The sequence below is a fragment of the Protopterus annectens genome, chromosome 3.part0 (assembly GCF_019279795.1).
Source record: "Protopterus annectens isolate FY-2018-M chromosome 3.part0, PAN1.0, whole genome shotgun sequence".
In the NCBI taxonomy this organism is placed as follows: domain Eukaryota; kingdom Metazoa; phylum Chordata; order Ceratodontiformes; family Protopteridae; genus Protopterus; species Protopterus annectens.
In genome coordinates, this window is record NC_056731.1 from 459512571 (window position 1) to 459533289 (window position 20719).

The 20719-nt window shown below is 40.9% G+C and overlaps 1 protein-coding gene across 1 annotated transcript in view; it reads right to left on the bottom strand.

Annotated features, from left to right (window-relative positions):
- The window catches only part of MARCHF6 (membrane associated ring-CH-type finger 6), a 2699933-nt gene that overhangs the window by 1468213 nt on the left and 1211001 nt on the right, over positions 1–20719 (bottom strand). Inside the window, exons 14-15 of the mRNA XM_044064887.1 lie at positions 14176–14196; positions 13614–13627 (exon numbers count right to left, since the gene is read on the bottom strand). Of these exons, the coding sequence (XP_043920822.1) occupies positions 13614–13627; positions 14176–14196 (35 nt within the window). The remainder of the gene's footprint in view (positions 1–13613; positions 13628–14175; positions 14197–20719) is intronic.

The following is a 20719-nucleotide window of genomic DNA, read 5'->3' on the forward strand; positions in this document are numbered from 1 at the left end:
GGCAACTCGAAACTGTAAAATTCCACTGAAAAGCTTCTGCTTCGGGCTCTGTGGCAAGGAAGACTGAGGAAGTGACGTCGGCTGCCTCCTTTTGTATCAGACGCCCTGACGTCCTTTAAAACCGACGGCAACTGCCATTTTTACTTACCTTCGGTATTCTGACCGACTGAGGGCTATCGGGAGCCGGATAACCCATTTGTTAGAATTGTAACAGTGAAACACGAACATCAAGAGAAATTTCAATACCTATGATAAAAAGTACAGTTTTGTACCTACCATAAATGTAGATGTCCGATAGGTATTCATCTGCAGTCATCACATATGGGTTGTCCTGCCTCAGGCAGCCCTTCGGTCGGCCGGATTCCAAAGTCTGGGTCCGGCGTCGGCTGATGTCGCTCCCTCCCCGACGTCACAACGCCTGGGGTATAAAAGCGCCAGCCGATGCCATGTTCCTCAGTTTTTCTTGCCCCAGATGCCAGGTGACCTCTAGGAAGGCTAAATTTGGAAAAATGCAGTAAAAAATCCAAACATTTGCAAATATATATATATATATATATATATATTAACAAATACACCATAATAGATCCCCCAGCTAGCTAATAGAGAGGTAAGCACCCTAGGAGTACCACAGAGGGGAAGGAGGGAGAGTAAACCTGACTGCAGATGCATACCTATCGGACATCTACATTTATGGTAGGTACAAAACTGTACTATGTCCTTCAAGGATGCATCTGCAGTCATCACATATGGGTAGAATACCATAGCCAATCTGGGGGTGGAGGTACTAGGAAAAGGATGGTGTAGCTAAGATACCTTGCAGGACAGCCGAAGCAAAGCCTGCTCTGGATCTGGAATATAAAGGTAAATTGTAATGCTTGGCAAATGTATGCACGGAGCTCCATGTGGCAGCTTCTAAAATGTCTTTTGTAGCCACCCCTCTTAAGAAGGCTGTGGAGGTGGCTCTCGTAGAATGAGGTCTAATGTTAGCTGGTACAGTCTTTCCATGAAATGAGTAACAAAAGCGGATGCAATTTCCTATCCATTTTGAAATTGTCTGTTTGGAAATTGCTTTTCCTTGAGTACCAGCAGCATATGCTACCAGCAGCTGGTCAGTTTTTCTGAAACCTTTAGTTCTGTCCAAGTAGTAGCGCAACTGTCTGTGAATGTCCAGGGTGTGCAGCAGTTTCTCCCCTTTGTTTTGTGGATTTGGGAAGAAGGTAGGCAAGTGAATAGCTTGATTCAATGAAACCCTGGATACCACCTTTGGCATAAAAGTAGGATTAGTTCTTCATGAAACTCTATCCTGATGGAAAATAATAAAGGGCTGAACTGCCATCAGGGCCTGCAATTCCGAAACTCTTCTTGCTGAGGTTATTGCCAGAAGGAAAGCAGTCTTCCATGAGAGGTACTGTAGATCTGCAGATGCTGCTGGCTCAAATGGAGGCAGTGTTAGTTTTTCCAACACATAGTTAAGGTCCCAAGCAGGTAGAGGAGGTTTCCTAGGAGGTTTGATGTTTTTGATTCCCCTTAGAAACTGTCTTAGGAGAGGATGAGAAAAGACAGGAGGGTCAGTATTGTACTCTGCTGAAATTGCTGAAGCATGAATCTTAATAGAAGAGTAAGACAGCCCATTGTGGAACATTTCTGCCAAATATTCCAGGATATGTGCCATGTTCATCTTTGTCGCATCTAGGCCCTTTGTGGTGTTCCAGATGAGAAATCTTTTCCATTTTGCTGAATATGCCTTCCTTGTGGAAGGGCGGTGAGTTTCCAGAATAATATTCTTTACTCTGTGGGATAGCTTATCCTGTAGAGGAGTCAAGGTATTCTCCAGGCTGTTAGTTGCAATGTTTTCAGGTTGGAATGTAGAGTTTTGTAGTTGTGCTGTGTCAGGAGAAGTGGCCATAGAGGTAGGGGCCATGGCTTCGTACGTGATAAGCTCCTTAGCAGTGGGTACCAGTGCTGTCTTGGCCAGTCCGGAGCTATCAGGATAACTTTTGGCTGCTCTGCCCTGATCTTCAGTAACACCTTGGTCATTAATGGAATGGGAGGGAATGCATAACACTGTCAGATTTCTCCAGCTGAAAGAGAGAGCATCCACTTTCCACGCTTGTGGGTGGTATGTCCTTGAGCAGAATTTCTTTAGTTGATGATTGTAGGGAGATGCAAATAGATCCATGTCCAGGCTCCCCCAAAATTGTGTTATCTGTTGGAAACTGTCTGGGTGCAGCATCCATTCATGTGCATCCATGATATTTCTGCTTAAGCTGTCCGCCAGTATATTGTCCTTCCCTGGCACAAACTGAGCTTGTAGCTGTATATTGAGTTTCAAGGAAAGATCCCATAGATTCTTTGCCAGCCTGCACAGAGGGTAAGAATGGGTACCCCCTTGCTTGTTTATGTACCACATAACTGTGGTGTTGTCTGTCCTTATTAGTAGATGGCCTTGATGCAGAAAGAGTTTGAAGGCCTCGATTGCATGTATCACTGCTAGCATTTCTTTTTGATTCATGTGCATGCATAGCTCCTTTCGTGACCACTGTCCTTGGATACCTCTGCCCTCCATGTGTGCCCCCCAACCTAGGTCTGAAGCATCTGTTGTAATAGTTTGGGAGGCTTTTGGCTTTGTGAAGGGCAGCCCTCTGTTGGATTGGCTGGCCTGAGCCCACCACAGAAATTCCTTGTGAAGGCATGGGATGAGTGGGATTAAAGTTTCCAAGCTGTGACTTGTGCTGAGTCCATAAACTCCTTAGGTACCACTGTAGCTTTCCCATATGTAGCCTTGCTTGTGGAATCAAAAGAATACAGGATGCCATGTAACCCAGGGCCTGCAGGATTTTCCTTGCAGTCAGCTGAGTTTGTCTTGTCAGATTCTTGAAGTAATCCGGTAGTTGACTTTGTTTTTCTTCTGTGAGATGAGCCATTTGGGTGGTTGTATCTAGATCCGCACCCAGAAAGGTTATTCTTTGGGATGGAACAAGCCTTGATTTGTGCATGTTGACTGCATATCCCAAGGCCTGTAGAAGACTGATGGCATAATTTAAGTCCTTTATCAGAGTTTGTTGGTTGTCCGCTTGTATAAGGCAGTCGTCCAGATATGGGTAGATTTGAATCCCCTGGAGTCTGCAGTGTGCTATTACTGATGCCAGGCATTTCGTGAATACTCTGGGCGCAGTAGATAAGCCAAAGGGCAATGCTGAGAATTGATAATGCCCTGACCCTGCAAGAAATCTGTGGTATCTTCTGCAACTTTGTCTGATAGGGACATGCAGGTATGCCTCCTTGAGGTCTAGAGTAACCAGCCAAGACCCCTTGCCCAGCATGGGAAGAAGTTGCTGTAGAGTCAGCATTTTGAATTTTGGCACAATGAGATAAGTATTCAGTACGGACAAGTCGAGAATAGGTCTCCATTGATGCTCTTTTCTTGGAACAAGGAATAGTCTGGAGTAAAATCCTTGGCCTTGTTCTGAAATAGGAACTCTTTCTATGGCTTTCATTTGAAGTAAGTTTGAGATTTGTTTCAAAGCCTCTGTCCTTTGTTTTGGTGGCAGGCCTGGTATGCCTTTTCTTTTTGGCAATGTGTGGAAATGGAACCTGTATCCGTTGTCTATTTGGAGTGTCCATTTGTCTCTTGTAATGTTGTGCCAATTTCTTGAGAATAAAGAAAGATTTCCGCCCAAAGGTGCTTCTAATTGAGCCCTGGTTGGCGGAGTCAAAGCAGAGTCATTGAGTTTGTCCTTGTGCAGCAGTTGCAGATCCTGAACTGCCTGTCTGGATTGGAGGTAGCCATTGACGGCCTCAGTTGGAGCCCCTAGCTTGGCCTCTACCTCTGGCACGCCTGTTTCTGCCCCTTTGAAATCTTTCTGTGTCCGGAAAAGACCAATTCTTGGAAGGCCAGTTTCTGCTAAATCTAGGTGGTTGGACTTGAAGAAAATCTTTAACTGTTTGTACAGATTTTGCCTTTTCCTCAAATTTCTTTAGGACGTCTTGAGCAGTGGAACCAAATAACTTTTGCTTTTCCAGTGGAGCATCCAAAAGCTTAGCTTTAACATGTTCTGGCAGAGATTGTTCCTTCAGCCAAGCATGCCTGCGTATGACAATACCTGTCATTGCTGACCGACATGAAGCTTCCAATGCATCATAACCTCATTGCAAGAAATGGTTGCTAACCTGCTGTGAATTATGTACCAGATCCTGAAGGGATTTACGGTCAAGGGGTTCAGAAGAAGGCAATTTCTTATGCATTTCTTCTAACAAATACTCTTGATACTGTATCATGTGAAATTGACAATTTAATGCCCTCATAGCAAGAGTGGCAGAAGTATACACTTTTTTACCCCATCTCTCTAATGCCCTGGACTCCTTTGCAGAGGGGAGTGGGTTCTTAGTAGAAACAGCTGCAACCCCTTTAGGGCCCTGTGAAATAGTTTCAGGGTCAGCAGAGTGGGCCTTATAAAGAAAATTGTGCGTTTCCGGGACCCTGTAATACCTATCAGGCTTAACGGGAGCCGTAGGCAGAGTGTCAGGGGTCATACTAGAGTCAGAAAATACATCAATCACATTTAAAACAGGAGGAATAGCCAAAGGTCTATGCTGAGGTAAATGAATAAAAGTTCTTAGTCTTTTCCTGGAGTCAGAATATTCTTGGCCCTGCCATTTGAAATGCTCTCTCATAGTGTGAAGGGTCTCCCCAAAGGAAAGCTCTTCAGGAGGGGAGGCTGAGGGAATAGATTCCTCTACATCCGAATCCTCGTAGGCCGAGTAAGCCTCCTCCTGGAAGACTGAGTGATCCGAGCCAACAGAGGCCTCCTCTGAGGAAAGGGGATCAGGGGGATCCATCCTGGGCCTTTTGTCTAGAGGGGGTTGGGAGCCCCTATCCGGATGAGGCTGAGAGCCCCTAATTAAGGAGATCAGGTCCTCTGCCAAAGTTAAAATCTGTGAACTAGAAGAAAAGAAAGAAATGGAGAGAGGTTTGGTATTTGAACATTTCACTGGTGCTCTGTGATTTTGGTGTTGACACTATAGAGGAGAAGACCGTGGTCCAAGGCGTTCTTTTTGTTTGTTTAACTAGAAGAAAGTCCCTGAGGAATAACTTTGGGAGGCATGGTTTTAGTGCGTTTTGCAGCTTTAGCCCTGGTGAAGGCCTTAATAGACATGGATGCAGGAGGCCTGGCTGCACCACGTGCTGGTGTAGCTTTATCTAAGGGTATGATGTCGGAAGATTCCCATATACCAGTTTCGGAAGGCATTTCTGTAACCGACTCGGTAGGAGCCTCCGGGACCGAGGCTGTCAGTTGTATTATTTCAGGGTTCGGAAGTTCCAAGGACTCTGTATCAGCCGAAACAGAGACACTCGCGGTAGGCCTAGCCGCGGTTTCAGCCGAAACCGCGGGCTGCGTGTGTCGGTCCTTGTCTTTCTGTTTCTTAATTAAATGCGATGTCGGGGTTTCTGACGGCATTTTGTAAGCAAAACTATCCCCAAAAAACTCTTCTGTGAACTCCGACCGACGTCTAAGGGTGCGTCGGTTGAAAGAAGCGCAGGCAGAGCAGGCCGAGACTTCGTGGTCTGGGCCTAAGCAAGGAAGACAATAAGAGTGGAAATCCTTATGAGGTATTTGTTTCCCACAAGTTAAACAATTATTAAATTTTTCTGACATCGGCTGAGGCAAGAGAGAGAGAGTCCCCAACGGGGTACTTAGCTTTTGAAGTCTTTGGATAGCGAAATTACAGGAGCTGGCCGACCGGCACTTGCCAAATGCTTCTGCTTCGGGCACCATGCGGCAAGAAAGACTGAGGAACATGGCGTCGGCTGGCGCTTTTATACCCCAGGCGTTGTGATGTCGGGGAGGGAGCGACATCAGCCAATGCCGGACCCAAACTTTGGAATCCGGCCGACAGAAGGGCTGCCTGAGGCAGGACAACCCATATGTGATGACTGCAGATGCATCCTTGAAGGACATCCAGCTATATTAAGTTTACAAGGGTAAGGGAACATTAAAAGAAGAAAATATATGATGAAAAGGTTTAACTTATCTGAAAATAAGCAATGAAGCTCAACAGCTATGTCATCCATGTCTAGCGAAAAGCAGCAAATGAGATTTAAGGTAACTTAGGGCTGGTGCATTTGGGGTAAGGCAGCAGCTCGAGCTTTTTGGTTACCACAAGCTTTAGTAATGGCAGAGTCAGATCCTAGGATCAGATCCAAACAAATCAGTTGAGGAGAGAATATAAATTGACATCAAACGTTGCTGTTTAAGAGAGTTTCAGTCTGAGTGATACAAATATTTCTCCATGTACAAGATGCACATTCTTTTACAATCAAGCTTTACAAAGCTTTCCACAATGGGAATAAATATTCTTATTAACTATCTGCAGGGATATAAAATATAGTTTTCCATCTCACATAAGGTGTTTCCCAGGAAAATTACTCTACTTATAAGCATACACATCATTTGCTTACTTTGCATGACAAATACTTCATTTTGTCAGTAAATCATTGCACAATGTATTTCTTCTTTGACATATTTTTGTACTTACAAAATGAGAAGTCATGAGAGGCTATAAGGTAAATTTGTGAACTGATGACTGTCGTCAAACTTTACCACTTTTGTCAAATGTATTAAGTCCAGATACTGTTTTAAGCATGTGCATTGTGTTGACCGCTTGTCAGTAACAGCATTGCAAAAATAGTTAAGACTATTTGTGACAGACTATTTCTGTGAACTGAGAGAATAACTGAGACAAAGGAATTAAACAGAGACCATTAAGAGGCATTTATAGAAGTTAAATTTCTAGGCACACATTATACGTTACATGGATTCTCTAATAGCTACATTTTGTGCTGTCTGAAAGCACTATTCAAGAGTATACTACAGCGTTGTACACACAAAATAGTTCACAGCTCCCATCGCCGCACTACAGACAAAGCAAAAGTAGAAATTATGAAATGGTTTCATTACAAAGGGATACTTTGTATTACATTAAGAGAAAATAATTTAATCACTTTTCTTAAAGAAGTGACATTTGAAAATTATGCATTAATAGATTACAACTCTTGACTAATGCACGTCTGGCTAAGGTAAATGACAAATGTAAACATTCGAAGGGGATTACTAGGCTAAAGTCGCCATAGGCCTTTTTAAGACTAGATATACTATCCCAAAAGTATATGAAATGATTTAATACCCCAGAATAATTTTAAGGGCTAGATACAGACTTGAGAAATTGCTGGTCAAGTATTAACTGGCTGCCTCTGTCCATAAGGGACAGGTATGAGACCAGGGATACATTTCCAATTCCTTATCCACTGGTCCAAATTGCTCTTATGAATTTGGTTAGGGAAGAACTCTCCTTCACATGGATGGGAAGCCTCTTCCAGAGGATGGGTAGGCTCCGAGATGCATACCTCTGCCTCAAGGATGTTACATTTATGTTGCTAACAAGGTTTAAGCCCTGAGATTGGGTATTTCTGATGCTGTTTGTTTTGCAGATGTGCAGCAGGTTCATTAGAGCAGGATTAGATAATGTGTAATGCGTTGTACACCACTTTTTTTTTTTTTTTTTTTTTTTTTTTTTTTTTTGAGTTAGTGCGTTTTGAGTTTCTTTGTACACCATGCAGATATCACCTTCACAGTACTCTGTGGGAGACCAAGTACAGGGGCAGGGTTTTCAGGCAGTGTGCAAAGATGTATTTATGCCCTGTACTCTAATGTAAGGAACCATGGTGCAGCAGTTAGCGTCAACTCACAGCAATAGGTTCTCTGGTTCGATCCTTGGCAGGAGTGCCTTCTGTGCTGAGTCTGCATGTCCTCCCTGTGGTCGTGTGGGTTTCCTCCGGGTGCTCCGGTTTCCTTCCACATCCCAAAGACATGCTGTAGGTGGATTGGAACTCTAAATTGGCCCTAGGTGTGAGTGCATGTGTGCGTGGGTGCCTTCTGCAGAAGGTTGGGCACCAGGCTGGCAACTCAAAACCATAAAATTCCACTGCCAATCATGAGCAGACAGGTGATGCACTGTGATGACCCTAACTGGGAAAAGCCGAAAAAAGAAGAAGACTACTCTTTTGTACGGAACCTCTGCTGACACTCCAGTAGTTGCAAACAAAAACAGGCGCTAGGTACTCAATGACTGGTCTTTTGAAGAACAACCACACAGGAACAATGATGTCCTTGGACTTAGGTGCCACATCTTGCTTATAACTTGTGCAATGTAGAATAATTTCACCACTGTAAAGACACGATGGTCAAAGGCCAGGTTTATGTCTACATGCATTTAGAAATCCCTGACCTCTGGGTCTATTCTTATGGGGATGTCGGGGGTGTAATTACAAATGTGATAATTTCCAGAGGTGGCCATCTTGCCAAAGGATACTGTTATACACTTCTTTGCATTGACTCTTGGACGATGGCTCTGACAGTTATTTGTTTGTGTTAAGCCTTCGTGAAAGATGATTGCAACTTTGAGGGGAATTTAATGACTGCACTTAGTTCGCCGTCATCTGCAAACTTGGTCAATCACAGGCCCATGACCACAGCACATTAAATGCCATAGAGAAGAGGCTCCAGCACCCAGCCATGCAGCCTCAACTGGCGATGGAGCTCTCTGTGGAAGTAGCATCTCCTACACCAACTTGATTGAATCTGTGAATCAGCTAGCCATTCACTGGGTGACATATAGGTTTATGTCTAATTTAGTGAGTTTATCTACAACGCCTGTGAGACTTGGTGTCAAATCCTTTGGCTAGGTCGAGGTAGGCAACGTGCACTGTTTTGCCCTCATCCATGGCATCAGTGACCTTCTTGAAGAAGTCCACCAGAATGAGTAGACCTGACCTGCCCATGATGAAATCAAACTGGGTTGGATCCAATGTCTGTAGGTTTTGTATGTTACAATTTTTCATTTCCATGATGATTCTTTCCATGGCTTTGCATATCAAACTAATGAAACATATGGGTCTACAGATAGCCACTCCTTGCGCAGACAGATAAAATCCTGTTCTCCATTCACTTATCACAATTCATGTCTGGAGACTATAAATCTATGCAATAAAACATCTATATTGAGCTATAAAGTTTTAAGAGTTTTATGACATTTGTTATACTATTTTCTCAGGAGTTTCAGTGTTGGGTTTTCTTTTTAAGCATAGACATCAAATTTTATTACTATACCAGATAATTTGGCTTGTTTTATATTGTTTAATATTGGTTGTAAAGGTACTGTTAATATTACACTGTCCCTTCACGCAGAAATACTTTTAGATTGTAAATGGTATTTAAACAAGGAAGTGATAATGAAACAATAGTTATTCTCATCAAGACCTCTTACATCACACAAAAGCAATTCCTCAACTTTCTACTCAAATTTGTTTTATTTAAACTTATATTTCTTCGAATAAAAGCATGTTTCACCAGTTCCCTGGTCTAGTAGTTTGCAATACCCTACGCACCATTTTTTTTCTTTTTTAATTGCACCTAGTGGGCCTGCTGGGTAATATTTCAAGACATTTAGTAAGCTTCCTTGGATATTATTAGGGACCACTGATGCAGTGTTCTTGATCTTAGACACCCCAATGAGGACCTGCTCCCTAGTGTCAGGGTATGGTTGAAGATATTTCCTCAAAGTCGACAGGAAGGATTTTGCCAGTAAGCTTATATACTACTACTATACTTAAATGTCTAGAATAGAACCAAAATAACTGTCTTTTATACATGTTAGTGTTCACAGTATAACTGATGTACTTTTATTTAAATATCTCTGCAAATTCTTTGTAAAATCTGCACTGCAACTGTCAATGTATAGGTTCATAGGTTGGTACTAGGCTATCAGCCCTAGGGCCTATTCAAGCCTAGCTGTAACAATTCCCTGGATACTTCTTCCCACAATATTTACTTCCCTGGACCCCTGTCTAGCAAGGCGACTGACATGATCCCCGGGATGAATTTCCTATCTCCCATCCAATCGTCAACGTTCCTTTTGAAGCAGGCCAAGGATTCACTCTGCTTGACATGTACGGGCAGTCTATTCCAGAGTATGGGGAGTCTCTGGGCCAGGAACCTATCCCTCCAGTATATTTTGTTCATTGTGATGACAAGGTTTAGATCCCTGGAGCGTGTGGCTCAGAGGGAATGGGCTTTCTTTAAGTGGAGCATGTCCAACAGCTCATGGTTTGACATGGCCTTATATGTTAAGCAGAGATCGCCTCTGAGTAGACTATATGCCACAGAGTATAACTGGAGTTTTTTTTAGGCGGTCAGCATAGGGCATCTGCTTTAGGCCTGTGATTATTTTAGTGAGGTATTTCTGCGGCCTTTCCAACTGTTGCAGATGTCTTGTGAGGTACATAACAAATGGGGCACTGCGCTCTATAATGGGTCTAATGAGGGATGAGTACAGTGGGACAATGACCTTTTTTCTGGATGAAAAGCCCTTAGTGATGAGGTGTGCCATATAGGATTTCATGACTTGAGGTGATGTGGTTATCGGTGAGACCACTGTCCACCTGTGACCCTAAGTCTCTCATCACACTTTCAGTGTTTAGTGTACTGCCACCTATGTGGTAATTCATGGGTACAAGTTTCTTCCCAAAGGGGATAACTATACATTTCTTGGCATTAAGCTTGAGCCCATGGCTCTGGCACCAAGCATCTGTTTCTTTAAAGCCCTTTTGTAGAATATTCACATCATTTGGGGATTCAATAATGGTTCTCAGTTTGCAGTCATCTGTGAACTTTGTTAAACAGAGTCCCTTAGTGTTGGCCTGTACTTCAGAGAAGTAGATGCCAAACAAGAGGGGTCCCAGGACTGAACCCTGAGATACTCCACTTGTCACGAGTTGGATTTGGAGTGAGCTACTTTTACAGTGTGGGTTCTGTCAGTAAGCAAGTTGGCAACCCATAGAGTGACGTAGGGATTTATGCCCAGCTTAGTAAGTTTATCTATGATTCCAGAGTGGGGGATGGTGTTGAGGTAGTCTTCAGAGCTTTTCTCCCAGAAAACCCACTGAAAAATGGGCTTCCACAGAAGATGGAATATCCCAGTAAACCTGTACACAGTTTCTGTGAACAGCTCTGAATAGGCAGCAGTGTTCTCAGAGTTTGGGGGTCTGAGTTTTGCTAGGGTGCCACTTAATACTAGCTATAAATCTTAAGAGTAATTCTCAGATGTTCCAGAGTTAACTGGGTTTAAATTTTATTTTAAAGGAGACGGTCTTATGGTCTAACCTGACACATGATGTTACAGTAGAGGGGATGCAAAGCTCACTCATTTCTAAGGCCAGGTAAAGAATGTTAGCATGTCTAGCAGGCATCCAAACCAACTGGTTCACACTGTCTGTGTTCATAAAGTCCAAGTATCTCTGAGCTTGCATGTTTGAGGCTGTATATTATTCTCAGTATGAGTTAAAAGTTACCCATGAACATATTGGGCTAAAAGGTATAGGTCTCCAGTACACTTAAGTATACAAGAGCTTCATAGATTATACAGGGAGATCTACAACTCTGCAAGACATGGCATGGGACTTTGCTGATGCTAAGTGGGACATGGAGAAACTCAAGGAATTCAAACTTTGACCAGCCTTGAGGTGTGTTTCTTTGATGTAAATTATAATTCCTCCATCTTTTGTCCCTTCCTGCAGAGTAGATGGTCTAAACATGTGGAAGGCATTACAGTCCTGCACTTTTATGGTACTCCCTATGGCTTTAAACCATGTCTTAGTAACTGCACAGACAAGCTGAAAAGGCTGACAAAGGAATCTTGATTGAAGAGTTAGGTGACAGGATAAACAGCTCACACAAAGTTTAGAACAAGTACGGTTGCCACCTTTTCAAATGGCAAAAGTGGGACATTTTCGGGACAAACATCAGATTTTACAAGCTGACACACCCACGGTCAGTACAAAGGATAGAACTTAACTTTTTTGCCTAAATAAAAGCTTATTCTTGTAGCATTTTAGTTGCTTATTCTATTTCTTATAACATTTAGGTATTTTAGATACAGAATAACCTTTATTATGCAACTACTACATAAAATATAGAACATAATTATGTCCTACAATCTCAGGACATTTGCCATTTTTACTATTTTTTGCCAGGACACAATTGCCCAAAGAGGGACTTCCCTCGCAAAGTGGGACAGGTGGTAACCCTAAGAACAAGGGAAACTAGTCCTGGATGGGTGTTGGTTTCTTTTTTGGAACCAACTTGAAAAGGTTTTACATTAATTTATGACTTATTAGAAGGATTTCTCGTCTTCCTTAATACCTGTTGAACATCCTCAGAAAAATGGTACTAAATTCTATCATCCATACAGTCAATTGTCATTCTTTGGGGTCAGGATGTATCCAACACCCCTGTTCATGTGCAAGTACATCCACAGTCTGAGGAAGCTTGCGGCAATTGCACCTGGCCATTTCCAAAATAAGTGAGAACCACTGCTGCCTGGGCCAGAAGAAAGTCAACACAATGATCTTTGGGGTAACCTTTTGAATCGCCATAATAACCCTGGACATTAGAGAAAAAAAGTATAAAAGCATATAGAACATCCCTATCAAAAGAACAGAAAAAGTACCAGTCTTCCAAAGGCTTTCTTGCATGAAGTTCTGGAGTAGGATTTTGCCAAATGATTATGGAATGGAGGCTAAAAAGATCCATTTCAGGTGTCAACACAGTTGCATCAATGTCCTAGAAGACTCCCAAATTCAATTTATATTCAGGAGGGTCTGTCCTTGTCCTGTTCAGATAGTCTGCCACACAATTCTGATACGATATGTAAAATGCCTGTAGTTTGAAACTATGCTGAAAAATTGTATCGCAGGCTACCATGGTTGGTCTGCACAGTGGGTAAAAGCTCATGCCCCCTTGCCAATGTATTCCATCATTGTAGTGTTGTCTGTAAACACTTGTACAGGTTCTGGAGACCAAAGATAACGGACAGTTGAAAGCATTTATAAGTGCAAACACCTTTTCTTATGCTTGTGTGTCGCTGGTCCATCATTTCGGTTTCAAAGACTCTGTATTTTATCCCAAAATACTGCTCCTCAAGCAAAGTCAAAGAGTCTATAGTGACAGACTGTGCTGGAACAGATATGGAGAATGGGAGACCTGGATTCTGACAAATTGTCTCCACCAAAAAAATCTCCATTTTCACAAACCCCAAAACTGGAATCTGGAATGCCAGAGAATGTTGATGCTGGGACCATCATGATTTTAAGAACCAATGAATTTTATTCCTAAACGGTATTGTTAGAGGACTCAATAGAATCACACATGCCATGAGACCAGAATCCTAAGAAATTCCTGTGCTAACAGTGAAGTTTAAGAAAAACTCAGGAACAGACCTAGTCAAAGTAAATTTTACTGTCATTTAGGACTACACAAGTGCAGCCTAAACAAAACTCCAAGCATCGAATCAGAACACACTGAATTCCTGAACAGGATGAACAACTCCTTTGGCAGATCTGAAGAAAACAATGTGGCTGCTAGAAGGCTACCTATCTATCAGAAAAAGGGGCTGCTCAGCCTCAACTCCAATGAAGCAAGATCTCAGCTTAAGAAAGTGAACCCCAAGAAGGCTGCTGGTCCTGATAAAATACTGGGCGAAATAATTAAAGGCTATGCAGACCAACAATACTCTCAGTTCTGATATTATCAATACGTCCCTTATTCGTGGTAAAGTCCACTCTTGCTTCAAGGTGACGAATACTGTCCCCCCCCAAAAAAAAAAAAGCTAATCCAGCCTGCCTGAATGCCTACAGACCAGTTGCTCTAACTTAAAATGTCATGAAGTGCTTTGAGAGACTAATTAAAAGGCATCTGTCAGCTAACCTTCCATCCACCTTCAACCCTCTACAGTTTGATTATCTGGCTAAAACCAAGAACACCAATACCATGACAGGAATGACTAGGACCAGTCAAAATAAAACCTTCATTATTTGCGTTAAAATCAGCCAAAACGGCCCTATAGCACCACAGATAATCCAACAATTGATACAGCCAGTACGGCCCAGAGACGCCACAGATTATTCAAAAGTTGAGCGTGCTTTCCCTTTGCCCAATGCAAAGCTTAATCAGAACAAACAAATCAAGTAAATCAATGAATATATAACTTCCTGTTCAATTAATCTATTAAATCATTGCAATACCATTATGTTGTTCATATTCCATATACCTATACTTAAACAAAATGTGTAGAAATATGATACTTAAATATTTAAAACCAAAATGTATACAAGTAGCAGGACATTTAAAATGCTCGCAATGTTGTAAAAACTGGTCGCTGAACTAAAAACAGTTCATTCATGTATAACCAGATTTACATAACCGTTAAAATTCTCAAATAGATATGAATATCAAAATTAACAGCCTAAACCTGAGTCAACAGTGATCTACGTATAATCAATCAATAAATAAAAAAATCACTACCTATTAAATAGTTAGTATGCGATGTATAAACCATAAAGCAAGTAGAATAATGAAAAAAGAAAAAAATAAGAAAGAAATAATTCAACATGTATCTTTAAATACATAATTATGCATCATGTAAAAATGTGAGAATATTCAAACACACTTTGTTGAATAATATGTTATAACTTAGCCTGCCTCAATTTCAAAACGCTGTTAATACTAATATTGTCGTTAAGACCTGGGGGCTTGCTGGCATCAGTTTTAAGCTGCCAAAAGAGTTCACAGAACTCAATTTTTGATTCCCAGTTGCCCCCCTTGGATCAATGCTGATTTGTTCAATCACAGCAAATTTTATATTCACGTTGTTGCAAAATAAAGAATGTTAAACAAAAGAAATCTAATGCTTTTTATAATCAATTTCATAAATGTGCTCATAAATTCTTTTCCTAAGAGTTGTTATTGTGTCTTTCGGCTTTTCCCAGTTAGGGGTCGCCACAGCGGAACTCCGGTCCGCTAATGACTGGTAGTTGATTTTTACGTGCCGAGTTACCAGCCCTGACGCACAACCTTCAACGAAGGTATGCCCATTTGTGCATGTCATCACGCAGAAGACGCTCTAGCTGAGAATCGAACTGACATTCTTTTCCTAAGAGTACGTGCTGATTTCCCAATATAAAAACTATTACAACCTATGCAAATACCTCTATAAACAATTCCTTTTGTGGCACAATTAAAATATTTTGAAGGTGTAAGTTTAATTCTTCTAGAAGGAATCCAAATTTCCCGTTGTTGTAATATATACTCACATTGTCTACACATCCCGCATTTATAAGTGCCTTTTTTGGAATTAACATAACACATCTTTTCCATCTCCTTCCTCTCAAATACATCTTTTAAATTCATACCCCTCCTTCTTATAAAAGATGGTTGAGGGGAGGTGTATTTCCCAATGTCATTGCTTATCTTAAGCAAAGGCCAGTATTTCCTGATAATCTCTTCAACTATACCAGATGTAGTCCCAAATGTGTGTATTAAAGTTTGATCAACTTTGTCTTCCTTTTTACCCTCTGGATTTGTGTTGCTAGCCTTTAATCCAAGAAGGGAAATCAATACGTACTCTTAGGAAAAGAATTTATGAGCACATTTATGAAATTGATTGTATAAGTATAGGTATATGGAATACGAACAACATAATGGTATTGCAATGATTTAATTTATTAATTGAACAGGAAGTTATATATTCATTGATTTACTTGGATTTGTTTGTTCTGATGAAGCTTTGCATTGGGCAAAGGGAAAGCGAGCTCAACTTTTGAATAATCTGTGGCATCTTTGGGCCGTACTGGCTGTATCAATTGTTGGATTATCTGTGGTGCTACAGGGCCATTTTGGTTGATTTTAACGCAAATAAAGAATGTTTTATTTCGACTGGTCCTGGTCATTCTTGTCGTGGTATTGGTGTTCTTGATTATCTGGCTAACAGATCCACTGCAGATGCTATTTCAATGGCACTCCATCTCTCACTTGATCATCTGGATGGAAGAAACAACTATGGCAGGTTGTTTATTGACACTGACTCAGCATTCAATACAGTGGTTCCTATGCAGCTTATTGACAAGCTTGTACATCATGGAGTTAAACAAGCTCATGTAAAACTGGATCCTCGACTTCTTGACGAACAGACCACAGAAAAGGTGTGTGGGCAACACCATGTCGGGATGCATAATACTCAACAATGGTGTTCCACAGGGTTGCGTGCTAAGCCCTCTGTTTTTTCACCATCCTCACCCACGACTGTTCTGCAAAATACAACACCAATCACATCACTAGGTTTGCACATGCATGATACTATGGTGGTGGGTCTCATTAAAGGGGAGGATGACAGAGCATACAGAGACAAGGTCTACTCATTGACTGATGTGCCAAAAACAACCTAAAACAAGAGAGATCATTATAGACTTCAGGAAAAAGTAAACACCACACTCACCGCTCATGACAAATGGTGAAGAGGTGGAAAGGGTCAAATCAACAAAGTTTTTGGGGGTGCACATTTCAGAGGATCTCTGTTGGACTGTGAATACTGAACAGTGGGTCAAAAAAGCACACCAATATCTCCTCTTTCTCAGAAGGCTCAGAAAAGCAAAGCTCCCACCTACTGTTCTCACCACATTCTAGAGGAGCAGTTAAGACCATTCTAACTAGTAGTTTCACAGTTTGGTTTGGGAACAGTACAATAACAGAAAGACAGAAGCTATAGAAAGTGGTGCAAGCTGCCGAAAAATCATGGGCAAAAACTTACCATCAATTCAGGATCTCTTCGCAGCAATTAGCACTAAACGTGCATCCAAAATAATTCATGACCCCTCTCACCCTACACACAGCTGGTTTACACAACTGTCTTCAGCCAAGATATATTACAGTATCCACTGTAGGACCACCAGATACTTGAACAGTTTCTACCCAACAGTGTTGAGACTTAAAAACTCTGATAACAGCCACCGATTAGTCAGCAATCACTCACAATACATAGCTCATCTGAAAAGTGAACAATATCTTTTTTTATTCTTTGATGTAGCATTATATTTTCTTACATAACCGCAAGTGCCTGCTGTTTGATGCAAATGAATACAGAACAATCTTAACAGATGCAATCCTACACGGCCATGCTGCTATGTACAGCATTTTTCTTATGACTGACGGGGCTTGTGTTTTTGCTGTTATTATTCTTTTATTTATCCTTCTGTGGGTCTTGTACTGAATATCTTATTTTAAATTGAAATGTTATACTGTTCTTGTTATCCTTATCTAGATACAGATCAAACTCTTTTCTCTTGTGGAAGAAAAGCTCTTTGAACTGATGGATCTAAGAAATGCACCAATAAAGCAATCCAGTGAGATGGAGTTAAGACTTTTGTATGCTCTTCTGGAAACACAGTCTGTATCAACCAAGTGAGACATTCCTGATACTATGAAAAAGACTCTGCAAAGGTGAGATGGCTCTCCAAATAAGGAAAAATGTGAATGCCTTGTAGTCTGCAGTACGCTATCACTGGCAATAGCCTCTTTGTAAATACCCCTAGAGACGTGTATAGATCAAAGTGTAATGCAGAGAAATGTAGTGCGACCCAGGTGCAGAAAACCTTAAGGAATGGCAAAAAAATGGATCTATATGAATAAAAGCATCTTTTACAACTAAGGTCACCAAACATCTCAAATGGGGAATGAGATGGAACAAGTTGTGAAGGGATAGCATTTTGAATTTGGGCAGTATCAGAAACTGGTTTAGAAAGGAAAGATAAAAAAAAATTCTCTATGAATCTTATTTCTTTGGCACCAGAACCAGTCTTGAATAAAACCCACCATTCTATTATTCCCCAAGCAAGCAGGTGCTGAATGACATGAAGGGAGAGAGTAGTTTTACCTGGTGGATGAGGGGGAATCACTTGAAAAGGAGGGAGAGACTCCCACTGCCATCTGTAACCTTGATGACTACTTTCAGAATCCATTTAACTGTAATTACCTGTTGCCAGACAGAAATGGAGGTTCAGACTTTCTGAAAGGATTAAAGATTTTTCCAAGATGGGGGGAGGGGGAATCTTGGAGAGATTGTAGAGACTGACTGACAAAAAAGGAAGGCTGAATAATCTGAGTAATTCTCTTAATTAGCTTACATCCTTCCCCACAGTTTTTAAGGACATGTACAGCAGATTTTCCAAAAACGATTTGTCTTGTCTAAGGAATAATTCCAGATTTCAGCTTTAACATCTTCAAGAAGGTTTTGAGTAGCCAACTAAGCAAGCCTACTCATAACAGTTCTAGTGACAGCAACCGTGGAGGTTGCATCAGCAAAATCATAAGCACATTTTGCAACAGTGGGTAGTCACTTCAGACAAAAAAAAAACTGGTAACACTCATACTTCCCTCAGAAGGGGAAAAAATGCCATAACATTCCTCATGTTCTCAAGAGACCATCATGAATTTTAATACATGAGCTTACTGCAGAAGAATTCACTTCCCCAAAATCTATCAAAGCTTTCCCATCCTTGTCAACTGGAGAGGGATTGGTATTAACCACATGTTTAGCAACAGCTGGGAAAACCAGAGAAATAACTGCTGGGGTCTGATGTGGTATTAGTAGGAGTAACTTTACAAAATCTGTCTCCATTCTTGGGGATAGAAGGCTGGCTGTCAGAAAAGTTACAGGCTACAAAAAAATACATCCTCCAATGTTGAAAGAACAGGAGGAATTTATGTTGGTTTGGGAAAATCCAGTTGCAATAAATCAAACTAGTTCTTCAGACAGTGGAAAATCATTACATTCCTACTGAAAAAATTACTCGTTGTGAAAATAGCTTCAGAAAAAGAAAATATTTCAAATGGATTGGCAAAAGCCACTTTCCCAGGTATCTGAATCAGAAACCTAAGGAAATTGTACTCACTAACACTTTGCACTCGGGGCTTGCTGCCCCCTTCGCCGCATCCTAGCTATGCCTCTAGTCCCACCACAAATGTAGGTGATTAAAAATCTTGAAACTCTTCAAAAACTGAAAAATTGCTTTTTCTCTATTGCAAGAAACAACTGAACTGGAAATTTGAAGAGCCTGAACTAAACCCTAGACTAAGCCCAATAAAGCACACGTGTCTACAGTAACTGAGACAAGAGAAGATGTATGCTTACGTTTGTGGTTCTTTTTGACAGGAATTTCTAAAGCAGCAGACTGATTTTTGGCAGGCAAAATCTCCCCAGGAACAAGCATTCCAGTCTAAGCATAGATGTATTTTCTACTTGTCCCAGAACAGGCAACAGTAGCTCACCCTTACTCACAACAGGCACACCCAACACCACAGAGACCATATCTAACCCATGGTTCCATTTATGGTTGTAGTCACTATACCAGAGGGTGCTAAGGAAAAAAGATTAACTGTCTGAGGAACCAGAAATGGCTACAATAGTCTCTCACCAGTCTGTGGCTGAGGCACTTCAGCAGTCTGCTGCAGTGACAAACGCTGTTTATTACCTTCTTTTCATAACTGGTAGAAAGGAGAACCAAGGAGCTAGTATGCTGTTCCGTGCTAAAGCCAAAAAAGAAGCCCATTTACCAGGGAAGACTGGCATCAGGGGCTGGCAAAACAGGTATGTAGTACAAAAGTCTCTGCTAAAAAACACGTTGAAAAGCACTTAACATTTCCTCTGGCTTGCAAAAGTAAACTAACAACTTTTACTAAAGAAAAATGAATTTTAAATTAAACTTTTTTTTACAAAAGAAAAAAATGTTAATATTCCTGTTTATTATAAAAGTCATGCAACAGTTTATAAAAGCAGCTTTACCTAGCATAAAGTAACTATTTTCAAAGAAAAAAGTTCAGTTTTGTTCATTAAAGTAACAAGTGGTAGTTTTTTCATCACCAAAGGGCACTTATTTGTCCAATGGAAAGCATTAAGTGACACTTGATCCTCAAAAGCCCACAATAAAAAGGCTTTTCAGCAGCAGAAAAGCTCAGAATGGGTTGGTGCCCAAGCCACACTTTCTTCAGCTCTGCTACAGAAGAACAAAAGTTTTGGCGCGTTGAAAGATGTCCTACAAACTTAGAAAGCTGACCAGCTGTTGTATCCTGTACACAATATATACCATACAGCTAAGGCTACTACAACAATGATCAATATGACGAACATCTACTGTGACCTCCCTGTTACTGCAGTTATAAACTACTAGAAGACGACACTCCTATTAAAAAACCTTATCTCAAGACCGAAGTGAATAAAAAAAAAAAAAGGTAGCATCTACTCACTCATTTCTTTTGAAGTGACAATTTTAAGTTATTCTTCTCCACATGTCTCAAAGGTAAATTGCCAACTATTTTTTGACATTTTAACGACTTTATCTTCCACAAAGGCTACTGCTTCTTCTAGACATTAAAAGTACTTGGACCATATGTTAAAATAATGTAATCTTTGCAGGAAAGAGCAGGTGACTTTTTATGAGTGTTTTTGTCTATTCATTGACAACTGAAAGACATGTGGTTCTTTCCTCTACCACTTTGAACAGTCATTATCAAATGTAATAATGTTTTCAGAAATTTTTGATAAAGGCTTTAACTAGGCTGTTCTTAAAACAATTTTTGTCTGAATTATATTACATGAAGATTTAGATAATGCTGGGTGCACACTCGCAGGAGTTAAATGCTTCAGGTAGGTTTAGAATCTTAGACAAAAGAAACAACCATATTTTCTCCTAATGTCATTGGAACACCATAAATTATTATACTGCTCAATCTCTCTATACTCCAGATAATGCATTTTTCTAAAAGCCAGTCATTTC